A 24,420-nucleotide genomic window follows, 5' to 3' on the forward strand; every position below is an offset into this window, starting at 1 on the left:
AAACAAATTAAAATAATTCTTTTATATAAATACCGAAATAGTTATGAATTACACTACATCAATGCACATATTTTTAATGAAGTGCAAAGCACCCTATAATATTTATATAGACAATAAATTTTGTTCCCTTCTTTTGTAATTTTACTACTAGTTTTGTTTTATATACTTTAGCTCTTAATGATATTAATTTAACCCAATAATTATATTGATTTAACGGTTATTAATTCGATGAATGGGATGCAAGGACTAAATTAAATGTAATTGGTCAGGGCCGATCCTATCTTAATTTGGGCCTTAGGTAAAAATAAAAATTGGGACTTAGTGAAAAAGTGAAACTATTAGGATTTGAACTCTCAACCTCTAACAGATCAAATTACCACTAGACTACAACACATATTTAACATTAAAAGTATTATTATTTATTTTATTGTTAACTATATTTTAATTTTTGTTCGAAATGGGCTCCTGTGCGGTGGGGGCCTTTCGTCTTAGCTCAAGATCGGCCCTGGTTATACATAATTTGTAATATTAATTAGGTTATTTATGATTTTTGTTCTCCGAACTATGACTTATGTATATTGTGTTCTTAAATTTTTCAGTCTGTTAAAAATAGTTCTTGAACTATACACACTATTATAAATTGATCATTTTGTTAAGTTTTATTACACGCGAGTTGCGACAAATAAAATAATCGCATAACTGTTTAACCAATTGCCACACATTGAGATTGTCACATCATCACATCATCACATTTATATGAGAATTGCTAAAAGGTACTACTTATGCTTAGCATCCTCCTCGGTGTTAGACCCAACCCTAGGCATATGCGGATTAGACTTGTACCGACGACTCACCTAATTTCGGGGCCCAAGAATAAAAAATCCCTTTTAAAAGTACACAATTTTTATTGATTTTAAAAAATATTAGATTTTTTTTAAATAAGGTTCTAAAAATATATATATATTTTTTTTCTTATGAATCACTAAATTTTAAGTATCGAGTACCATATAACTTAAGAAAATAATTTTAATTTAGAAAATATCGTTAACCAATCATAAAATACTACCTATAAAATATGTTGCACACACCACTGATACCCAAAAACAATATTACCTTTACATATTAGTCTATTTATATGGGGTGGAGCCAGAATTAGATAGTAAGGGGGGCCAATATCGGCCGACACATACGACTAGTGAATTTTAATAACTTTTTTAGTGGTGCGTGTCCATTAAAAAAAAATATCATAATTTTTTATTTTCATAAATATTTTATACATTACTCAGAAAATATAAACCAAGAACTACCCTCAAAAGTTGATAACAAAATTACACTCAAAAAATTTGAGTGGTGCCTTAAGCTCAATTTTTTTTTGACATTATGGGCGGGGGTATTCAAATTTGGGATCTCTTTGTGAGGAGAAGTGTGAAACCATTAAGCTATGTTTATATAACCACCTTAAGCTCAATTTATTATTACTAAAATTTACTTTTAATTTATGTGGTCATAGACATAGTCTAATAATTCTACACTTTTCCTTAGAAGATCTCAAGTTTCTCCCGAAGTCAAAAAAATTTACTTTTAATTTCTTAAAAAATATGTTTGTCCACTAATATTAATTTAAATATTTCTATTTTTTTTTAACTTTATGCATTAAAGTTATGTACATTTAAATTTAGACTAAGATATGTCAAAACTTCTATAATATTTAATACAAAAATAATATATTATATTTGTACATTTACCAATTTTTTTTAATTTATGAAATTTAATCTTAATATATACATATATATATATATGTTGAATAAGTCAACCCCACAGTTATTCTTTCCAATGAAAATATGAATTAATTTTGAGGTGATATGTTATATATACATTTTAGTAAGAGTTAAAATGCATTAACTTTTAAAAATGTAGGGGGGCCGTGGCCCCTGTGAGCATATACATAGCTCCGTCCTGTATATGTACATAGGTGGCGATGAGTACCTAGTTTTCATTTTTAAAAGGGAAGAGAAAGAGTGACTTGTGAGTCCATTGAGATTGATTACTTCACACCATCTCATCCATGGAAGAAAGCTTATTATTATTAGAACATAGTAATCATCAAGAAGAAGATATTAGTAAGAGGAATGAAATTATTCATTGGAAGGTGTTTTTTGAAGAAGTGAAGAAATTAGGGTACTTAGGAGGACCCCTTGTGATTGTGCTATTATGTCAATATTTTTTACAAGTTATTTCTATGATGATGGTTGGTCACCTTGGTCAACTCCCTCTTTCAAGTTCAGCCATAGCCATATCTCTTTCTGGGGTCACTGGTTTTAGTCTTCTTGTAAGTAATAAATAATAATAATAATAATAATTACTCTTATAAATTTGTTATTTCTTTTAAAAACCTAACAAATCTTCCATATTATGTGATGATGATTACAAGTACAAGAAAGTTATGCAAATCCATGAAAAGGGTATCTTTTTCCAATTATTTTTAAGATGATAAATTTGTCACTACTTAATTTGGTTAGAATTAATATATATATATTTATATAATATATTACTTTATAATATAGGAAAATACCAATTTATTGTTTTGATGGAATTGAGACTTTTTTGCTTAGTGAAGATGATAAATAGGAAGAAGAAAAAGTAGTGTTAATGATTTTTCAAGTTTATCTTGTATTTTATTCAATAAAAAGAAAAAGGTGTATTGTTTTAATATTTAATTATCATGATAACATAAGTTTGGTTTGTTGTCATAAATGAATAAACAATATAATTGTTTTTTGTTTTTATTATTTATTTTTATGAAATTTTCTTTCTTAAGTTGATGACTTAATACTTATAGAAAGGGGAATCATACATCAAAATTGAGAAATTAACTTGTCATTGCTTTAGAGTAATATTATTGTAAAATTGTGTTCCTTATTTATTATTGAGCTATTAAGTTGTGTTATCGAATTATTGATACTATCAATTCATGTCCTTTAAATTAATTGTAATAATTTAGAAGAATTTAAAATGATATGAAAAATTTAAAAGGCACAATTAGAGAGCACTACTTGATATGTTGTGTTCTTAATTTTTTTTTCATATTATTTAAAATTTTTCTTAAACTATTACTATATTAAATCGTACATCTATATCCAAAAAAATTGATGTGATGTAAAATTAACACATAATTATTTTACACTTTCGAAGTATTATCATTACTAATTCGTGCTCTTTGAATTGTTTAGTTTTGAGTAATGGCTTTCATTACCAAGTTGATTAGTAAAGCAATAATTGTGTAATTATGTTAAAAGGGTTTTTTTTCCTTTGTATGTTTTTACAGTTGGGAATGGCAAGTGCACTAGAGACCATATGTGGTCAAGCATATGGAGCTAAGCAATACAAGAAACTTGGGCTTCAAACTTACACTTCAATATTTTGTTTGTTCTTAGTTTGTATACCAATTTCTTTGGTTTGGATATTCATGGGAAAAATACTTGTTTTCATTGGTCAAGACCCTCAAATTTCTCATGAAGCTGGAAAATTCATAATATGGCTTATTCCAGCTCTATTTGCATATGCAACTCTTCAACCACTTATAAGATATTTTCAAACACAAAGCATGATAACTCCTATGGTCATAACCTCTTTTGCCATACTTTGTTTCCACATACCTTTATCTTGGGTTTTAGTATTCAAATTTGGATTGAGAAATCTTGGAGGAGCATTGGGTATTGGTATTTCGTATTGGTTAAATGCCGTTATACTCGGTTTCTACATAAAGTTTTCTCCTTTATGTGAGAAAACTCGAGCTCCAATCTCTATGGAGATTTTTCGTGGAATGAAGCAGTTTTTTCGATTGGCTATTCCTTCTGCAATTATGATATGGTAAAAATATAAATATTTTATTTGTTTTTTGTTTTTTCAATAATTTATTTTTAATAATTTTTTTCTTTAATTTTATTAAAGCCTTGAATGGTGGTCATTTGAACTGCTTATTTTAATGTCTGGAATCCTACCAAATCCACAACTTGAAACTTCAGTTCTATCTATATGGTGAGTTTTAAATTTTAGATTTTTATTGTGTTATTATAATAATTTAACAATTTGCTTAATTATATCAATTATACTAATAATACTTTTGTAACAGCTTACAAACCATTGCAACATTATATGCAATTCCATATGGAGTTGGTGCTGCAGTAAGGTACAGATACACATTTATATATATTTATATAGGACAAATATATTGTGTAATTAACCATACAACATGATAAAAAAAAGTTTATTATCTAGCTTTTTGAAAGCATCTTTTTCTCATAATAATAAATTAAATTCAGTCACATATTGCTTAAAGTATTCATTTTTTTTTGTGTATAGAGCACTAAGTTCTTGCTAGTGTTTTGGGCTCCAACTATAAGGCCCATCTTTTTGGTGCAAAGATGGGCCAAAACTTGTATTGAGGCCCGGCCCATAAACCTTAGCCTACTAAAATAGTATCTTTATGGTCAAAATGTTAACCAATATCATTTTATGAATTTGATACAATGACTACACTACATGTTGTGTTATATTTGATACATTTCAGTACAAGAGTTTCAAATGAACTAGGAGCGGGAAATCCACAAGGAGCTCGTATCGCGACCTTCGCCGCAATATTTCTAGCCATAGCAGAGATGAGCATAGTAACAACAACACTTTTCATGAGCAGAAGCATTTTTGGTTACACTTTCAGTAATGAGAAGGAAGTTGTGAGTTATGTCACAGACATGGCGCCTCTAATTTGTTTATCTATCATACTAGACAGCATACAAGGAATCATGTCAGGTTATTACTAATAAAAATATATAAATCTCTTTCAACATTTTAATATTTAGTATCAGATGTCACTGTAAAAAATCTCGCTTTTAGTCATAACAAAACTTGTGATTAAAAATAAAAAAGTTGTGACTAAAAAATTTGTGATTAAAGGTATTAGTCACAAAAATTACAATTTATTGCGACTAAATGTGTTTTTAGTCACAATACTTGTTGTGACTAAATTTAAATTAGTGAGTATTTTAGTCACAAGTAACTTTTTGATAGTGCATGTATATATCAATATTTATGTGTATACATTTCAGGTATTGCTAGAGGATGTGGGTGGCAACACATAGGGGCATTCATAAATCTTGGTGCATTTTATCTATGTGGAATTCCAATTGCTGCAATTTTGGGCTTTTGGGCAAATTTGAGAGGAAAAGGGCTATGGATTGGTATACAAAGTGGTGCATTTTTGCAAACAATTTTGCTTTGTCTTGTAACTGGTTTTACAAATTGGGAAAAACAGGTCTACCCTTTTCTTCATCTCTATTATATATATTTTCAATTCCCATATTACCCTTTTGGTTAATAGTGGATTATGTTAATAATATTCAAATGTTGTTTAATAAGACTCTAAGCTTTGTTTTTTGTTTGTTAATGTTTCAGGCAAGTAATGCAAAGGAGAGATTATTTGGGGATGGAACAAAAAATGTATTAGTGCATTAGATTAGCTAGAAAATACTATATGATAATGGTAGCTTAGAGAAATTATTAGCATTTTATGGATAATGATTTATAAAAAGAATACTATATGATATTTTAGTAACATTTTCTTAAGTTTTTTCGATTATGATTTAGCTCGAGATGAGATTATTAATGAACTTGTATTAGATGGGAGTGCTAAATCAAGAGCATGATTTATTATATGTTTTAAAAAATAAATTATATATAAAAATAAAATTGTACTTAATTTATTAAATTTTGTTATATATTTGTATTATGTGTTAAAGTTTTAAATAATTATTTTTTTATATTAAAATATTAGTTATGTATATAACTTTTTTAAAAATTTTGTTGATTGAATTGGCTACTTTTTATATGCTAATTAATATTTGATTCATACAAGTGCAAATATCTAGACTTTACAAATTTGATTGGATTGGATTGAATTGACTATTTATGAACACTCTTAGTAAATAGTGTAGATACATAAAATATTATTTTAGAAAAATGTATTTTGATATGTGTTTTCGGGCACGAAAGTTAATTAAAAGATTGTAATATAAGGTTAACAGTAACACTCTTATTTTCTAATTTTTACTACAAAAAATATTACTTTTAGTCAAAACAAAAGTTGTGACTAATTATATATCATCATTCATAGGTTGTGGCTAAAAGATCCATAATTAAAGGTATTAGTCACAAAAATTACAATGTTGTGACTAAATGTGTTTCTAGTCACAATACTTTTTGTGATTAAAAGTAAATTAGTGATAACTTGTATCTAAATTACTATATTTTGGTTACAAGTAACTTTTTGTTGTGACTAAAAATCACATTTAGTCACACAAATTTTATGTTGTCACTAAAAAAGTATCACTCAAAGTAATTTTTTTAGGGTGCGTTTGTTAACACTTTTTTAATTAATTTTCTGTTAGAAAAGTGAAAATATTTTTCAAAAACATGTTTTATAAAACTATTTTCACTTTTTAATTTTTTAATTGAGAATAAAAATTTTAAAAATAAAAAAATCACTTTCAATTTTTTTTAAACAGTTTTTTTTTCTTAATCAGTATTTTGGACTGCGATCCCAACCTGGACCTTAGGATTCGAACTCCAGACCCAGCCCTAGTCTTGAACTCGTACTACAACCCTATTGTCAAATCCAGACCTGCACCTGACTTAAATAAAATCGAAAAATAAAAATAAAATTGAAAGTTATAAAATACATTTTTATTTTCTATTATAAAACATATTTTTAATTTTTAAAAATACACATTTTACTTATAATTTTGTAATTAAAAAATTAGATGATAAAAATATTAGCAAAGCCCTCAGTAAATATTACCAAACTACCCTTAGTGTTTATACTAATTTTAGAGAAAGTGCATTGCAAATATTGGGTTGACACATGTTATTGTGGGAGCCAAGTGTTTATATTATATCTCTCTCTATATATAGTTGTTAATATAAAAAGGGTATAAGAAGGTGTGAGAAAGATGAATACCATAAACCAAACCATGGAAGAAGAGAGATCATTATTACTAAGGCCACATATTAGTAGTGAAAATCATGAGATTATTCATTGGAAGGTGTTTTTTGAAGAAGTGAAGAAATTAGGTTACTTAGGAGGACCTCTTGTGATTGTGGTTTTATCTCAATATTTATTACAAGTCATTTCAATTATGATGGTTGGTCATCTTGGTGAACTTGCTCTTTCAAGCTCTGCCATAGCCAATTCTCTCTCTGTGGTCACTGGTCTTAGTGTTCTTGTAAGTCTCTTCTTTTATCTTCAAAAATCATAATAATAATAATACTTATCCTAATCTTAATTTCTTTCTTCTATGAATGAATATTTGTGTAATTATGCATAAATTCATGAAAAGGGTATCTTTGGTTTTGTGTTTTTTAATTAGTTATCAATTAGTTAATTGTAACCACATAGTTTTGGTTACACTTATCTTTACTTCAAAAAATTTTATGGTCATTAATCTTTAGTAGCTTTTATGATATATGTATTATATTTTGTGTGTTAATTCATAGAAATTTTAAAAAATAAAAAGGGGTAAGTTTAGAGAGCTTTTTGATACTCCTTTCCGTTTTGATATTTAGAAAAAAATTATAATTATTTAATTTAGGATTGTATACATTATAATTATTTAAAATTACTTGTAAATACTAAGAAAATTTTAAAAAATTTATAATATTAAAAATAAAATTTAAATATGATGTTATACATTATTTTTCTTATAATAAATAATGAATCTTATTTTAGATAATATAAATTATTTAAAATAATAAATTGAATTATTTTTCTTTTGAATATCAAAACAAATTTAAAAATTTACTAAAATATTCCTTTATAAATATCCAATAAAATAAAGGAGAAGAAATTAAAGTGTAGAAAATATTGTGATATATATGTAATGTAAGTGCCGTGACCAATGGCTTTAGTTTTCCATGTGGAAAAATTGTTGTGAGATGTGACATTTATTAAAGGACAACTTTAATACAATTGTTATATGTTTTTCTTTTTGATTTGGTCAACTTTGGTAAAGTGGAAAAGTAAGACTTGTCTAGGTGAGGAGCCTTGTCTTTTAACTAATAAATAATTTTGTCCTAACTAAATACAAAGTTTAAATATTTTAGAAATAAATTTTGACTTAAATTAGTTTTTATTTTTATTTTATTTTTTAAAATATTTTATTAAATTTCATTTTATTTATTTTAAACTAATTATAATTTTTGCTTCCTAAATTTAAATGGGAATTTTGATTTTATATACTTAAAAAATTAAAAATTTTTATTCTTAAACCAAAAATCTAAATCCTAAAAAAACTATGACTTTTTTTTTCAAAACCCCAAAAATACCCCCCTCACAATTCACCCATTCTCTCTCTCTCTCTCTCTCTCTCTCTCTCTCTCTCTCTCTCTCTCTCTCTCTCTCTCTCTCTCTCTCTCTCTCTCTCTCTCTCTCTCTCTCTCTCTCTCTCTCTATATCTCGCATCCCAACTGCCCACCCTCACCACCACCTCCGACCTCCGACCCTCACCACCACCTTCGACCTCCGACCCTCACCACCACCTTCGACCTCCGACCCTCACCACCACCTTCGACCTCCGACCCTCACCACCCGCACCAACACCCTCGACCCAGCCCCACTCTCTCGGACCACCCAAAAGTCGCACCCCCTCAGCCCAATCTCTCTTCCTCTCTCTGAAATCGCAGAAAAAAAAAAAATTTCCCCAGTCCGATGGTCGGACCATGGGGTCCGACCAATCGGACCCATCGGACCCATGGTCCGACTAAGCTCTCTTCCTCTCTCTGAAAACGCAAAATATATATATATATAGGTCCGATGGGTCGGACCCCATCGGACTTGGGGGAAATTTTCTTTTTTTTTTCTTTTTTCCGCGATTTCAGAGAGAGGAAGAGAGCTTAGGGTCCGATGGTCGGACCATGGGTCCGATTGGTCGGATCCCATCTGACCCCATGGTCCGACCATCGGACCTGGGGGATTTTTTTTATTTTTTTTTTATGCGATTTCAGAGAGAGGAAGAGAGATTGGGCTGAGGTGGTGCGACTTTTGGGTGGTCCGAGAGAGTGGGGCTGGGTCGAGGGTGTTGGTGCGGGTAGTCAGAGGTGGTGGTGAGGGTCGGAGGTCGGAGGATGGAGGTCGGAGGTGGTGGTGAGGGTGGGCGGTTGGGATGCGAGATAGAGAGAGAGAGAGAGATGATGCATAGAGAGAATGAGTGAATTGTGAGGGGGGTATTTTTGGGGTTTTGAAAAAAAATATCATAGTTTTCTTAGGGTTTAGAGTTTTGGTTTAATAATAAATTTTTTTAATTTTTTAAGTATATAAAATCAAAATTCCCATTTAAATATATATTAAATTATACTCTTTTTTGACTATTAAAATTTCTTCTGAACTATTGAGATTGTTGGTTTGAATGATATTTGTCTAATTTTATTCAATTTTGTTAATTTAGTGATTGTACTAAATCATGTTTCCCAGACTTTGATATCTACCAAATTATGTCCCTCAAATCATATTCCCTGAACTTTCATTCACATTAGACTTTTCTTACTAAAATTAGATAAAATTCCTTAAATCAAACAATCTTAATAGTTCAGTAAGAATTTTAACGACCTTAAATATTCAGAGGATATGATTCGATACATGTCAAAGTTTAGAGGACAAAAATCTTAATTAGCTTTTTATTTTATCTTACATTTTTATATTACACCACACATCAACTTTTCTATATTTTGACGAAGATTAATTTTATGTCCTTGAGGTGAGCACTCCCAATAGATGCTCTAAACTCGATCTTTCTCTGAAATAAAGAAGATACACATATTTGTATTCTAAATGAAAAAAACTAAAAGGGTTTTGCAATTTGTATGTTTTGTACACAGATGGGGATGGCAAGTGCTCTAGAGACCATATGTGGTCAAGCATATGGAGCTAAGCAATACAAGAAACTTGGGCTTCAAACTTACACTTCAATATTTTGTTTGTTCTTAGTTTGTATACCAATTTCTTTGGTTTGGATATTCATGGGAAAAATACTTGTTTTCATTGGTCAAGACCCTCAAATTTCTCATGAAGCTGGAAAATTCATAATATGGCTTATTCCAGCTTTATTTGCATATGCAACTCTTCAACCACTTGTAAGATATTTTCAAACACAAAGCATGATAACTCCAATGGTCATAACCTCTTTTGCCATACTTTGTTTTCATATTCCTTTATGTTGGGTTTTAGTATTTAAGTCCGGAATGGGCAATGTTGGAGGAGCATTGGCTATAAGTATTTCGTATTGGTTAAACGCCATTATACTTGGTTTCTACATAAAGTTTTCTCCTTCATGTGAGAAAACTCGAGCTCCAATCTCTATGGAGATGTTTCATGGGATCGGAGAATTTTTTCGGTTGGCTATCCCTTCTGCAATTATGATATGGTAAAAATATAAAAACTCTTATTTTTTTATGCAATTTTTTTTTTTTTAAATTCACTAATTATTCTAAATTGTTTGTATTTATAGCCTTGAATGGTGGTCATTTGAGCTACTTATTCTAATGTCTGGAATTCTACCAAATCCACAACTTGAAACATCAGTTCTTTCTGTTTGGTGAGTTTTTTTTTTTTAATTATTATTATGGTATAATTAGTTTCATCTTTATTTATATCAATAAGTACTAATAATGCTATATTGCAGCCTACAAACCATCTCAACATTATATGCAATTCCATATGGAGTTGGTGCTGCAGCAAGGTATATATATAATAGATTACTAACAAGTAAATTTTCTTAGACTCAAAATAATTATAATTAATTATATACTTAAAAAGAATTAATTTTTTTAATTAAAATATTTATTTTCACAACTAATGTTTATAAATATTTTTTATTTATAAAAAATAAATAAAATTAGGTTAGTATGAGATTATATGTAATTTATTACTTATTTTTATTTAATTTTTAAATTAATCACAATCGTTTAACAATGATCCAACAACTAAAATAAAATATAACTACTGTAGTTATATATTTGATGTAATCATTAAAATCTCATCTATTTATATATAAACACAATTTACTAAACACTATTCTAATCAACGATCGAAATCTAGCCACAAGGGCTTTGAGAATCTCTTTATTGAACACTGATACACTATTGTTCTAGTTTAATTCTTGGAAAAGATTAGAACATAGGTATTTTATTGACTATTGATATTAAAGGTCAAAATTACAAGATTCCAAACTCTCCGAGATAGTTTGATATCTCCTCATAAAGTTCGGCTGACCCTAAGTATGGTCCCAATAATTTTGTCTATGTATCATATCTAAAGGGGAATGTGAGTATTATTGAACTTATTTCACAAAATTTCACAAAAAATACCATTTTTTTCAATGTATAGAAGTATATTATAAATACGGGACTAGCCTGCCTTAACTCAAAATTGAGCTTGCACTAACTGAAAAGCAATAACAATAACTTAACTAACTACCAAACAATCGACCCTATAGGAGCTAAGCTGAACTACTTAACTTGTGACTCATATATTTGAGGCCTAACAATCACTGAGTATGAATATTGTACAACAATTGAATGTTGACCCTGAATTTTAGTGGGCCTGAAGAAAAATAGAATTTCGGACCCTTATTAAAAGAATAGGTATATTTTTTTTAAACACTAAGAAAAGAGAAAATTACACTCTATACCCTTTTTATATTGTCCTCTTTTATTTTTACCTTCTTTTTTAAAATCTATCATTTTTACCTCTTTTTTTAAACATTGTACCAATTTTGCCCCTGTCACTTCAAGATACTCTCCATGTAATTCTCTTATGTAAGGGTATTTTGGGTACAATACATATAAAAAGAGGTATGTTTCAAATAAATATAAAATTAGAGGTAAATTTGATTAATTGATGAATAAAAGAGGCATTTTTCAACTTACCCCCTAAGAAAATGTATGTGTTTAACTTTTTCTTCTTTTGGAATCCTAAATAGTGTAGGCTGTAACCCGCCTTAATCCAGGCTAACCTTGAATTGAATTCTTAATCTAGGGCTACTACTCATTTATGAAAATAATTCCATGTATACTCTTTTTATTTACTTAACTCCACCACACAATACTAATCCTAAGTTCTAACACACGATCGATAATCTTAATCTTTGTAATAAGATCTAACAAATGAAATACATAACTTTGTTCATTACAGTACAAGAGTTTCAAATGAATTAGGAGCTGGGAATCCACAAGGAGCTCGTATTGCAACCTTTGCTGCAATGTTTCTAGCCATAGCCGAGACGAGCATAGTAACCACAACACTTTTTATGAGCAGAGGCATTTTTGGTTATACTTTCAGTAATGAGAAAGAAGTTGTGAATTATGTCACAGAAATGGCTCCTCTAGTTTGTTTATCTGTTGTACTAGACAGCATGCAAGGAGTCCTATCAGGTAAGCAATAATAATAATAGAATTATTTTCAACATATTTTCGACTTATAAACTAACAACATGAAAATGTAAAATTTGTAAACTAAATTTGCTGAAATTCACATTAAGTGACATTTAGAGAGACTTATTGTATGTTTATGCTCGCTTAATGTTCGGACATAGAGATTATTTTGCTCATTATAGTTGATTTTGCAAAATATTCACTTTCAATACTTAGTAAAATTATATTTTATTTCATATTTAGTGAACTGAGTTTGACACACCTCATCTAAATAATTTGATCCATATGACTAAATTACCCTTGTTTTATTTTAGTTTTGTTTTATCAGAACACAACATAAGTATCATTCCTAGTAGATTAACCCAATTTGTATTTCCCTGAAAAAATGTAAAATAATTAAAATTTGGTCAATAAGACCAAATTACCCTCATTTTATTTTGATTTTGACTTTTGAGAACATAAGATAAGTATTATTTCTGATAGAGTAGCTTAATTTGTATTTCCTAAAAAATATTAAAATTGTAGATGGTAAGGTACTAAATAAGTATAATCTCTCTATTAAATGATACATATATTTATGTGTACCAAATAGGTATTGCTAGAGGATGTGGGTGGCAACACATAGGGGCATTCATAAATCTTGGTGCATTTTATCTATGTGGAATTCCAATTGCTGCAATTTTGGGTTTTTGGGTAAATATGAGAGGAAAAGGGCTTTGGATTGGCATACAAAGTGGTGCCCTTGTCCAAACCACTTTGCTTGCTCTTGTCACTGGTTGTACAAACTGGGAAAAACAGGTTTACTCTTTTCTATATCTCTATTATATAAATATATATTATTCCTATATTACCCTCTAGTCTTGGATAATAGTGGATCATACTAATTTTACATTGTACATATTGATCAATTCAAATGCCTTCTTAATAAGACTCTAAACTTAGTTTTTTTTTTGTTTGTTTGTTAATATTTCAGGCAAGTATGGCAAAGGAGAGATTATTTGGGGATACATCAAAAAATGGATTAGAGCACTAGAAATATGTTGAAAATTTAGTGTCAACTTTGAGGGAAAAAAAATAATGTTACAAATTTTTTGATGTGAGACAGTTTGAATCGATTATGTTCAAAAGAACTGTTGGGTAATGAAAATATTTTAAAAAGTTCATTATTATATTTTCGGTAGGGCTGCATATTGGGCAAGTATGTCGGGTTTCAGGTTTTTTCGAGTTTGAATTTTTGGGTTTTTGGATGTATGAAAATGTATTGGAGTTTGACTCAAATTATATAATTTATTTATATATCTATATTTATAAAGATGCAACTTTTTTTTGGGTAATTATTAATTGTGAGAAACAAGTCTTGACGACCAAAAGTTTAGCGTGTCTTGGTAGCCAAGTTTTGTAACATTATAAATATGTAATTTTGTGTGTGTGAGAAAAAAAGTGAGTTGTTAAGAGAGAAGTAAGGTGTGAGAGAGTAAGAAAGAAACGAATGGTGTATTGAAATTTGTGTAGAGAGATTGAAATAGTAAGTGTATGTAATTTTAAAGTTATTAGTGAAATATATATTTCTTTGTGAGTTTGTAATCTTATCAAGCCGAGTAAAAATTTTTTGTTTCATTTCTTTATTATTTCACTGAGCATAAAGTTATAATTTTTCCCAACAAAATTTGTTTCGAAGCTACTCATTTTTAGTGTTAGGGTTTTGGGTACCGAGTTTCAATCAGGTACACCCAAAATTCAAACTAAAATAGAAGGCTAATTATAATTTTTGCATCCTAAATTTTGGCATGTACTAAATTATGCCCTTTAAAATTTTCTGGCCAAAAATTCCCTAAACTATTGAGATTATTGGATTTAAGAATTTTTGTCCAATTTCATTCAATTTAAATAATTCCGTGATTGCCTATGTATACTAAATCATGCTCTCCAAATTTGATATCTACCAAATCACACTCCTCGAATTTTGACATGTACAAAACCATACCTCCTAAACTTTCATCCATGTTAGACTTCCTTTACTAAAATTAGACAAAAGTTTTTAAATGTAAGAATCTTAATATTTTAAAAGGAATTTTTAACAGCTTTAAAAAAATTTAAACAACATGATTTAGTATCAAAATTTAAAAATCAAAAATCTTAATTAATCAAAATAAAATCTACCCCTTGACTTTTCACATAAATAGCAATAAAGGCTAGCTAAGTAGACATAATATATCTCAGTCATGCATGTCAGTCTATATATTATAATACTATTATCTATCTACTACTTCTTATATTAAATTTAATATAAAGTTGTGAACAAGATCTATACAAATAAATACTAAACTTGTTGAGCCAATTGAGTTCACATAACATAAAAGTTTAAGAAAAAAAAATAAGATGACCATGGAAGAGAGCTTATTATTAAAGAATAATGTTCATGAAGAACAAAGAGACATTAATGGTGATATTGAGATTGAAAATAAGATTGTTGTGACATTATTGAATTGGAAGGTTTTTTTTGAAGAAGTGAAGAGATTAGGGTTCTTAGGAGGACCTCTTGTGATAGTGGTTTTATCTCAATTTCTATTACAAGTTATTTCAATTATGATGGTTGGTCACCTTGGTGAGCTCGCTCTTTCAAGCTCAGCCATAGCCATCTCACTTTCCGGGGTCACTGGTTTTAGTGTTCTTGTAAGTTTTTTCTTTTCTCTTTTTGAAAATTCTAATCTTGTTGTTACTAAAATAAAATTATGCAGATTCATGAAAAGGGTATTTTTTTATATAATGTACTTTTTTAAATGATCAATATCAATTGGTTAACACAAAATTTGGTTTTTTTTTTTTTGATAATTAACACAAAATTTGGTTCAAATTTATGTTTTAGATATGTGTGAATTCCATGAATCGAAGATTCTTTTTTCTTTGTTTAATAGATATTTCTCTTTACTTGTGAAACTTGTGCTATTATATTATAATGAATAATAAAATTAAACGTGTGAATCCCTCTTTTTGAGAGAGATCTAATTTTGGTCAACCAAGAAATTTTATTATTGATAATAATTATCATTTATATGCACACATAAATTATGCATATTAATGACATGTATACACATAAATTATACACAAATTTAACACAATTATGTAATTAAAAATTTAAACCAATCATCCTGAAATTCTCTACATCATGTTAGGATTTTAAATATGTAATTTTGTACAATAAACTAAGATAGTGTTTGGTTTGAGTTAATAAAATAGAATGAAATAAAAAAAATAATAATTTTTACTTCATTCCATTATTTTGTTACATTTTATGGAATTAAAATAGTCAAGGAGAGAAATAAATGAGTTAAAAATATTAAATTATCGAAAATAATATTTTATTATGTTGTTTAATAAATTATTTAGAAAAAAAATAGGAATAATTTTTTTACATAACTAGAAAAAGAAAACAAAATACTAAAATTTGACTAAATTGTCATTATTAAAAAGTATAATAGGTTTTTCATTTATAGATTTTTACGGACATATTTATTTTTTTCTTTTTAATTAATAAAATAAAAATAAAATAGTTAAGAAAGAAAAATGTATTTCTTATAAAATTAGGAAAATTGTCATTATTAAAAAGTATAATAGGTTTTTTACTTATAGATTTTTTAAAGGCATATTTTTTTAATTAATAAAATAAAAATAAAATAGTTAAGAAAGAAAAATGTATTTCTTATAAAATTAGGGGAAAATATTTCTCTTTTTTTCTCATTAATTTAAGTGGGTTCCACTAGTTTCTTCCATTAGAATATTTAGTAAACAAAGAGAATAAATATCATACAATTGATTCATGTTCCCTTAAATAAACATATGCTAATGCAAGATAAGAAAATTTTTAAATAAATTTTTTATTAATTTTTTTATATATTTTAAATTTAATTCTATTCCTTTCTCATTCTTATATTTTTATTCTTCGTACCCAAACATGCCTTAAAAGGTTTATTTATTATTATTATTAGGGTAAATACCATTTTAGACCCTGTGTTTTGTAAAAGTTACCAATTGAACTCTGTGTTTTGTCAAATGACAAAATGGACCCTGTATTTTCTAAAATAGTATAAATAGGACCCTGAATTGATTTTAAAAGATTAATTATAATTCGATCTAAAAGTGCTATGACAAAACTGCTTATATTTTTTGTATATGTTCGTATTAGGAATTATCTTCAAGTTGGTTGTATTAAAAAGAAAGTTGTTTAAAATTAAGCCAGGGTCCTATTTTTACCATTTTAGAAAATATAGGGTTCATTTTGTCATTTAACAAAACACATGGTCCAATCTGTAACTTTTGCAAAATACAGGGTCCAAAATGATATTTACCTTATTATTATTTGTATATTTTTTTACACAGATGGGTATGGCAAGTGGACTAGAGACCATATGTGGTCAAGCATATGGAGCTAAGCAATACAAGAAACTTGGGCTTCAAACTTACACTGCAATATTTTGTTTGTTCTTGGTTTGTATACCAATTTCTTTAATTTGGATTTTCATGGGAAAAATACTTGTTTTCATTGGTCAAGACCCTCAAATTTCTCATGAAGCTGGAAAATTCATAATATGGCTTATTCCAGCTCTATTTGCATATGCAATTCTTCAACCACTTATAAGATATTTTCAAACACAAAGCATGATAACTCCAATGCTCATAACCTCTTTTGCCATACTTTGTTTCCACATACCTTTATCTTGGGTTTTAGTATTCAAATTTGGATTGGGAAATCTTGGAGGAGCATTGGGTATTAGTATTTCGTATTGGTTAAACGCTATTATATTCGGTTTCTACATTAAGTTTTCTCCTTCATGTGAGAAAACTCGAACTTCGATTTCTATAGAGATTTTTCATGGGATTAGGGAGTTCTTTCGGTTGGCTATCCCTTCTGCAGTTATGTCATGGTAACTAAAATACAAATAAAATTTTGTTTTAATTGAGAAAATGCAATGTAACATTTCACTAATTACTTAAATTGTTTGTGTTTATAGTCTAGAATGGTGGTCATTTGAGTTGCTTATTCTAATGTCTGGAATTCTACCAAATCCACAGCTTGAAACTTCAGTTCTTTCTATATGGTGAGTTTCTTTTTTTTTTGGGTATAATTAGTATTCAAGCTCTATTAATATAAATAATTACTAATAATCCTATGTTATAGCTTACAAACCATCTCAACATTATATGCAATTCCTTTTGGAGTTGGTGCTGCAGCAAGGTACATCTATACACTTTCTATTATATATAGGCCTGTCTAGGTATAGGTAGACTAGGCCTATGCCTAACGCCCACCTAGCTTAGAGACAAAAAAAAAAAAAGTTTTCCCCTTTTTTTTTTTGAGGATAAAAGGGAAATAAAAAAATTTCCCTTTTAAAAATACTACATTTGTTTATAATTAAAGCCCCTGATTTTTATCTTTTATTATGATCGACTAAATTCAGAACCGATCTTATTTGTATGTACATATAATTTCAATTCACTTTTTTTTTATCAATTACATAATTGTATTCATTTAATATCGTTTTGTGCATTTGATACAATAATTATATTGTATAGTTAACTACACTATTTATTATTAATACATTACAGTACAAGAGTTGCAAATGAACTAGGAGCCGGGAACCCACAAGGAGCTCGTATTGCAACCTTTGCTGCAATGTTTATAGCCATAGTAGAGACGAGCATAGTAACCACAACACTTTTTATGTGTCGAGATGTTTTCGGTTACACTTTTAGTAATGAGAAAGAAGTTGTGAGTTATGTCACAGAAATGGCTCCTTTACTTTGTTTATCTGTTGTACTAGACAGCATGCAAGGAAACCTATCAGGTTAGTAATAAATATAATAGATTTCTCAACTCATTTTCGATGTAAAAATGTAAAATTTGTAAAATAACCTTACTGAATTTAGGTTAAGTGACATTGAGAGGCACTCATTGTAAGTTGATGAATTACCCTAACAACTCACTTAGAAACATTTCATCCCAACAACTAAGAATTTGACAACTCAACATCTATAATCATAATCAATTATATTTAAGTTACTAATATCAAGACCTAACAGTATTTCGCTAAAAACTTAAGATATCCTACAAAAATGTAAAAAATTTAAAATTTGGTCAATACGACCAAATTACCCTCATTTTATTCTGATTTCAACTTTTCAGAACACAAACATAAGTATTATTCCCGATAGAGTAGCCTAACTTGTAATTTGTTAAAAACCTTAAAAATAAAGATCTTAAGGTACCAAATAAATATAATCCCTATTTAATGATATATATTTATATAAATTTCAGGTATTGCTAGAGGATGTGGGTGGCAACACATAGGGGCATTCATAAATCTTGGTGCATTTTATCTGTGTGGAATTCCAATAGGTGTCATTTTGGGTTTTTGGGCAAATTTGAGAGGAAAAGGGCTTTGGATTGGTATACAAATTGGTTCATTTGTGCAAATCATTTTGCTTTCTTTTGTTACTGGTTGTACAAATTGGGAAAAACAGGTATACCCTTCTCTTCATCTCTATTATATATAATATACACAAATATATATGTATAAATTATTGGGATAGTTAAGTAAAGTATTATTTTTTTTTAAAAAAAAATTATATTTTTACGTTTAAAGATTTTTTTTTAAATATTTTTACGGTTTTTTATAAAAATAACATGAAAACTACAAAAAAGTAACATGAAAATAACATCAAAGTAACAATAAAAAATAACATACAGATAATAAAAAATCAACAACAAATTAACAAGAGTACAACATAAAAAAACCTTATTTTCTGTAAATAAAATAAAAAAAATCATAAAAAATGTTTAAAATTCCGTGAAACCGTATTTTATAATTTTTTATTATTATTATTTTTGTGTATTTATGAAATTATCCCTAAATTATTCCTATATAAGGTTCGGTCCAAGTGATTTGGAGGCCTTTTAAATTCAAATTGGGCCTTATGCACTCGCCCAAGTTATCTAATGTGTGTGTCGACCCTGCCAATATTATCCTCTTAGATTAAGTGGATCATATTAATCTTACATGTATGCATTAATCAATTCTTAACATTGTTTTTTTTTTTTAATAATGTTTCAGGCAAGTATGGCAAAGGAGAGATTATTTGGTGATACATCAAAAAATGGACTAGAGGACTAGAAATATATTTATATATATTAAAATTTATTGTTAATTTTGAGAAGAAAAAAGAAATTAATGACATTTTATTTCTTTTATAGGGATTATTTTATAAATACAAAAAATAACAATAAAAAATTAAAAAAAATACAGTTGTACGAAATTTTAAACATTTTTACGATTTTTATGATTTTATTTACAAAAAAAAAATGTCTTTTTATGGTGTACTTTTGTTATGTTTTGTCATCTGTATGTTATTTTTCGTTGTTATTTTTATGTAATTTTCTTATTGTTTTCGTGTTATTTCTATAGAAAACTATAAAAGTATAAAAAAAAATCAAACATAAAATATAAAAATTTTACTTTTATCTAATTATCTCTTTTCTATAACCAATCATGCGACAAATTTTATAGGTGAGACGGTTCGAATCGGTTATATCCAAAAGAACTGTTTGAGTAACCTATTATAGATTCTATCTCAAAATCAATTCATTATCAATAAGAGTTTATGTTATTATAGTATCCACACATTTTCTATATGTAACACTCTAATATCTCTTAACATTTTTAAAAATATTTACTTTTTTTTTCTTATTCCAATTCTTATGAGATGTAAGAAATAAGCTAATAATAGTAACAATAATAATAATAATAATAAATTTAATAGAAACTTAGAAGAAGAATAACTCAAATGATTATTCATGTCATTTTGAGTACCTAATAAAAAAATTATTATAAGACAAAGAAAGAGCCAAAATTGATGAAGGAATACCTTCATGTAGGGCTACTAAAATACATAGCCAAATAAATTAAAAAATGGTACCAAAAAAATTCTCATAATTATTTTTTTGGTTAAATAACAAAAATTACTTCAACTCCAAGCCAAGAAACCCTACACTAGTGAAGTAGTACTCTCCTCAAATATTTCCTCAAACACCCTCTTCCTTGCCATTTTTGCCTGCAATAGTAATATAATCCATTTTTAGAGAAAATCTCCAATTAATAATCCCTTAAATTTGCTAGAAAAATATATATAGAAACAAACAAAGTCTCAAAAGAATCAAAAGTTGAGTAAAAATACATACCTTTTCATTCCAATTGGTACATATTGCTATCAAAGAAAGCAAAAATGCTTGTAAGAAAGAACCAATTATGATTCCAATCCAAAGGCCTTTTCCTCTTAAATCAAACCGAAAACCCAATGCTGCAGCAACCGGAATTCCCACCAAATAGTATGCTCCAAGATTCACATATGCCCCCAAATCTTGCCATCCACACCCTCTAGCAATGCCTGGTTTAAGATGAAATTAATCATGAGTGATTCGAGATTCGAGAATGTTATCACTATTGATCGATCGATCGAACAAGGAAGAAAGAACTAGGGAAAAAATACCTGAAAGAGTGGCATGTAAACTGTCGAATATGACAGATAGACAAACTAGAGGAGCCATGTTCATGGCATAATCCACAACTTCCTTGTCATTGGTAAAGAAGTAACCGAAAGCTTTTCGGCCAGCAAATAGAGCTGAGCTTACAATAATGGATTCTGAGACGGAAAGAAACATGACAGCACCAACTGCGAGACGAGCTGCTCTTGGTTTGCCTGCACCTAATTCATTCGAAACTCTAGTGCTATTTTGTCCAAAAAAAGAAGAAAAAAAATAATCAATAACCAACAAAAATGTTAAGAATTATTTTGGTGATCGGGTAAATGTTGTGTTTGGTGTGATTTAATCTATCGAAAAAAAATGTTAAGAATACTTATTCATATTACCTTCCAGCTGAACCAAGTCCTTCTGGTATTGTATAGAGTGTAGAAATTGTAGACATACTGTTATCAAAACAAAAAACATTCACTTAATTAAAGTTTTGAAATCCAAGATATGTAAAATATGCATACCAAAACAGCGATGATAAAGACATACCAAACAGATAAAACAGAGGTTTCGAGCTGAGGATTCGAGAGAAGACCAGACAACAAGGTAATTATCTCGAAAGACCACCACTCGAGGCTTCAATCATGACATGAAACAAAGAAAAAGTAGAGGTAATTAGAAGCTTTGTTTGGTAATGAAACAAAGTAAATACACACTTTTTTTGTAGAATGAAAAAGGTTTTGTACCAGCTCATAGCAGCAGAAGGAATAGCAAGGCGAAAGAACTCTCCGCATCCTTGAAAGAGCTCAGAAGAAATTGGAACTCGGGTACTTTCACATGTAGAAGAAAATGTCATGTACAAAAGGAGTAAAATCACATTCAACCAATATGAAATACCAATAGATATTGCAGCTCCACAATGTTGTAATCCACACTTGAATACTAAGGTCCAACAAAGAGGAACATGACAAGAAATCGAAACACATGAGCTCACTAGCAAGGGTTTAATCAAGCTTTGTGATTGAAAATAGCGAATGAGCGGTTGAAGTGTTGCATAAGCGAAAAGTGCTGGGATAAGCCATAACAAGAATTGGCCTGCTTGTCTTGAAATATTGGGGTTTTGGCCAATGACTATAAGGATATTTTCCATGTAGAACCATATTAGAGATAGAGGGATACATACTAAAATGAGGCAAAGAATTGCAGTGTTGGTTTGAGTCCCGAGTTTTCGATATTGCTTTGCTCCATATGCTTGTCCAGAGAGAGTTTCCAATGCACCAGACATTCCAAACTGCTCAACCATGAAAATTCACAGATTAGTGTATGTAACTAATGCAGTTTCACTACAGAAAAGAATAGATTATATCATAATATTATGAATAAATGAGGAAAGAAAATTACAATGTTGTGAAGGGATTCTTCTATCGAACTAAATTCATTGTTTATCCTAAGGGCATAATAAATCAATTCATGACTGATCCGAATCAGAAAAAAATACTCCTATAAAATTAAACTATAAAACTTGTTTGACAAAGTATCTCAAAATTACAATATTGTAGAGGGATTTCTTCTATCAACAAAGTATCTCAAAATTTAAATATTGAGGAGGTATATTTCTTCTATCGAACTAAATTTATTGTCTATCCTAAAAGCATATTTACTAAGTCAATTCTTAACCGACATGAGAAAATGATACTCTTGTAAAATTAAACAATAAAACTTGAAACACCTTCTTCAACAAAGTATCTCAAAATTATAACATTGTGAATGGATTTCGTCTATCGAACTAAATTCATCGTCTATCCTAAGGGCATACTAAGTCAATTCATAAACGACACAAGAAAACGACACTCTTATAAAACTAAACAATAAAACTCGAAATACCTTCTTCAACAAACTATCTCAAAAATTACAATATCCAAACTAAACTCATTCTCTACCTTAATGAACATACTAACTCAATTCAATTCATGACTACAAAGATAATGTTCCTATAAAATTAGACAATAATAAAGCTTGGTAACATTAAATTTCTTTAGTAACTAAACTCAACTACTGAAAATTATATCCTCTGTTTGGTTCCAAGTCATAAAAAATCTAAACAAAACAGACTAAAATCACCAATATTTCCCTTAAAACTATAATGGAAAAATAAAATCTTTTTGATATGGGCAAAACTAAAACAAAGAGAATAACAATTTAAACCTTGAAATATATATACACACACATACATACATACATATATAACTAATATTTGGCTAAATTTGAGATGACTTACAAGTAAACTGAAGCCAGAAACAGCACCAATGGAGATAGCTACGGCAGTACTTGAAAGATAAAGCTTACCAAGATGACCAACCATCATAAGAGAAATTATTTGTAGAAAATAAAGTGATAAATTCACAGCCACCATAGGACCTGCAATGTAACCTAACAGCTTCAATTCTTTAATAAAATCCCTAAAGAACTCAACTTTCTCCTCTCTTTTCTCATTTTCTAACAAACCCTTTTCCAAATTATCTTCATCTTCTTGTTTCCAAATCAAGCTTTCTCCCATGGCAATGGCTTCCCTCTTTTTTTTCTTTATGTAAATATTTCGAAAGTATATATACTATATTTTTTTGAATCAGATGGGCCAGGCTTGCTTTGATAGTGTGAATTGAACCCTATTATATATATATATGTTCGAAAATAATATTAATTGTAAGTATAATATATGTTGATTGGGATTATATAAGAGAATGTGTTATCTTTTTTTTTTTTCAAACATTACAACTAAAATTTAAATATATTACATATATCTTTTTTATTTTGTATACGTGCTTATAAAAAATAAAATATATTTTTTTAATATTGTAATTTAAATTTAATTTTTTTTAATCTAATCTACATATCTTAAAAAAAAATTATCTTTCTATTATAGTTTTTCTTTTTAAATAAAAAAAATTATTATAACACTATTACCTATTGCAATTATATCACATTTAAAAATGATATATAATATTCAAAAGAAATATCAAGATTCTCTTAAAGAAAAAAAAAATAAAACCCAAATATCACGATTATTTATTTATTATACATGTGATATTTAATTTTATTGACAATAATTTTTATTATTGTTTAATTAATTTGATTAGAGAATATATATATATGGTAGTTAATTATTATTTGAGAATTGTTATGTTATGATTTATTTTTTTTGCGAACTAACTAACATAATCTTTTTTTTTTATCAAAATAATGATATTTTGTTACTTTTTTAAACATCAAATTACATATGTTGCGGTCATTTTCTTACAAGAAAATATATTTATTTATATAAAATTAAACAAAAATTAATAATTTTTTAAAATATACAATTTTTCATTATTAATTAAAAATTATAGTTATCAAGACAAATTAAAAAAACAGCTATAACA

General features: G+C 28.2%; 4 protein-coding genes across 4 annotated transcripts; 3 read left to right on the forward strand and 1 right to left on the reverse strand.

Moving 5' to 3' along the window:
- Window positions 1-1,916: 1,916 nt before the first annotated feature.
- On the forward strand, window positions 1,917-5,635 carry LOC115714727 (protein DETOXIFICATION 12). The gene is made up of 7 exons (XM_030643487.2): window positions 1,917-2,329; window positions 3,326-3,870; window positions 3,952-4,038; window positions 4,133-4,189; window positions 4,571-4,809; window positions 5,106-5,311; window positions 5,452-5,635. Exons 1-7 carry the CDS (start codon window positions 2,066-2,068, stop codon window positions 5,509-5,511), a joined length of 1,458 nt encoding a protein of 485 aa, XP_030499347.2. The 5' UTR covers window positions 1,917-2,065; the 3' UTR covers window positions 5,512-5,635.
- A 1,279-nt stretch (window positions 5,636-6,914) lies between these two features.
- On the forward strand, window positions 6,915-13,811 carry LOC115714726 (protein DETOXIFICATION 12). Its single transcript, XM_030643485.2, has 7 exons — window positions 6,915-7,277; window positions 9,925-10,469; window positions 10,554-10,640; window positions 10,728-10,784; window positions 12,239-12,477; window positions 13,070-13,275; window positions 13,451-13,811. The coding sequence occupies exons 1-7, from the start codon at window positions 7,005-7,007 to the stop codon at window positions 13,508-13,510; spliced, it is 1,467 nt and encodes a 488-aa protein (XP_030499345.2). The 5' UTR covers window positions 6,915-7,004; the 3' UTR covers window positions 13,511-13,811.
- A 949-nt stretch (window positions 13,812-14,760) lies between these two features.
- On the forward strand, window positions 14,761-19,829 carry LOC133028910 (protein DETOXIFICATION 12-like). Its single transcript, XM_030643484.2, has 7 exons — window positions 14,761-15,150; window positions 16,855-17,399; window positions 17,487-17,573; window positions 17,654-17,710; window positions 18,082-18,320; window positions 18,791-18,996; window positions 19,587-19,829. The coding sequence occupies exons 1-7, from the start codon at window positions 14,857-14,859 to the stop codon at window positions 19,644-19,646; spliced, it is 1,488 nt and encodes a 495-aa protein (XP_030499344.2). The 5' UTR covers window positions 14,761-14,856; the 3' UTR covers window positions 19,647-19,829.
- A 475-nt stretch (window positions 19,830-20,304) lies between these two features.
- LOC115714655 (protein DETOXIFICATION 14) lies at window positions 20,305-24,204 on the reverse strand. The gene is made up of 7 exons (XM_030643406.2): window positions 23,280-24,204; window positions 21,748-22,292; window positions 21,551-21,637; window positions 21,400-21,456; window positions 21,019-21,257; window positions 20,711-20,916; window positions 20,305-20,583 (listed from the first exon to the last, which is right to left on the reverse strand). Exons 1-7 carry the CDS (start codon window positions 23,556-23,558, stop codon window positions 20,518-20,520), a joined length of 1,479 nt encoding a protein of 492 aa, XP_030499266.2. The 5' UTR covers window positions 23,559-24,204; the 3' UTR covers window positions 20,305-20,517.
- Window positions 24,205-24,420: the final 216 nt, after the last annotated feature.

The sequence above is a fragment of the Cannabis sativa genome, chromosome 4, assembly GCF_029168945.1.
Source record: "Cannabis sativa cultivar Pink pepper isolate KNU-18-1 chromosome 4, ASM2916894v1, whole genome shotgun sequence".
NCBI classification, from domain to species: Eukaryota; Viridiplantae; Streptophyta; class Magnoliopsida; order Rosales; family Cannabaceae; genus Cannabis; species Cannabis sativa.

What these genes read in the sequence shown, in the direction of transcription:
- LOC115714727 (XM_030643487.2), top strand. Translation starts at nt 2,066, where the DNA reads ATGGAAGAAAGCTTATTATTATTAGAACATAGTAATCATCAAGAAGAA. An exon ending in ACTTCAGTTCTATCTATATG is followed by an intron (nt 4,039 to 4,132) that starts GTGAGTTTTAAA and finishes CTTTTGTAACAG; the next exon opens with CTTACAAACCATTGCAACAT. An exon ending in TTACAAATTGGGAAAAACAG is followed by an intron (nt 5,312 to 5,451) that starts GTCTACCCTTTT and finishes TTAATGTTTCAG; the next exon opens with GCAAGTAATGCAAAGGAGAG.
- LOC115714726 (XM_030643485.2), top strand. Translation starts at nt 7,005, where the DNA reads ATGAATACCATAAACCAAACCATGGAAGAAGAGAGATCATTATTACTA. An exon ending in ACATCAGTTCTTTCTGTTTG is followed by an intron (nt 10,641 to 10,727) that starts GTGAGTTTTTTT and finishes GCTATATTGCAG; the next exon opens with CCTACAAACCATCTCAACAT. An exon ending in GGAGTTGGTGCTGCAGCAAG is followed by an intron (nt 10,785 to 12,238) that starts GTATATATATAA and finishes TGTTCATTACAG; the next exon opens with TACAAGAGTTTCAAATGAAT.
- LOC133028910 (XM_030643484.2), top strand. Translation starts at nt 14,857, where the DNA reads ATGACCATGGAAGAGAGCTTATTATTAAAGAATAATGTTCATGAAGAA. An exon ending in TCACTGGTTTTAGTGTTCTT is followed by an intron (nt 15,151 to 16,854) that starts GTAAGTTTTTTC and finishes TTTTTTACACAG; the next exon opens with ATGGGTATGGCAAGTGGACT. An exon ending in CATGCAAGGAAACCTATCAG is followed by an intron (nt 18,321 to 18,790) that starts GTTAGTAATAAA and finishes TATAAATTTCAG; the next exon opens with GTATTGCTAGAGGATGTGGG.
- LOC115714655 (XM_030643406.2), bottom strand. Translation starts at nt 23,558, where the DNA reads ATGGGAGAAAGCTTGATTTGGAAACAAGAAGATGAAGATAATTTGGAA. An exon ending in CCTTCTGCTGCTATGAGCTG is followed by an intron (nt 21,638 to 21,747) that starts GTACAAAACCTT and finishes TCATGATTGAAG; the next exon opens with CCTCGAGTGGTGGTCTTTCG. An exon ending in GGACTTGGTTCAGCTGGAAG is followed by an intron (nt 21,258 to 21,399) that starts GTAATATGAATA and finishes TGGACAAAATAG; the next exon opens with CACTAGAGTTTCGAATGAAT.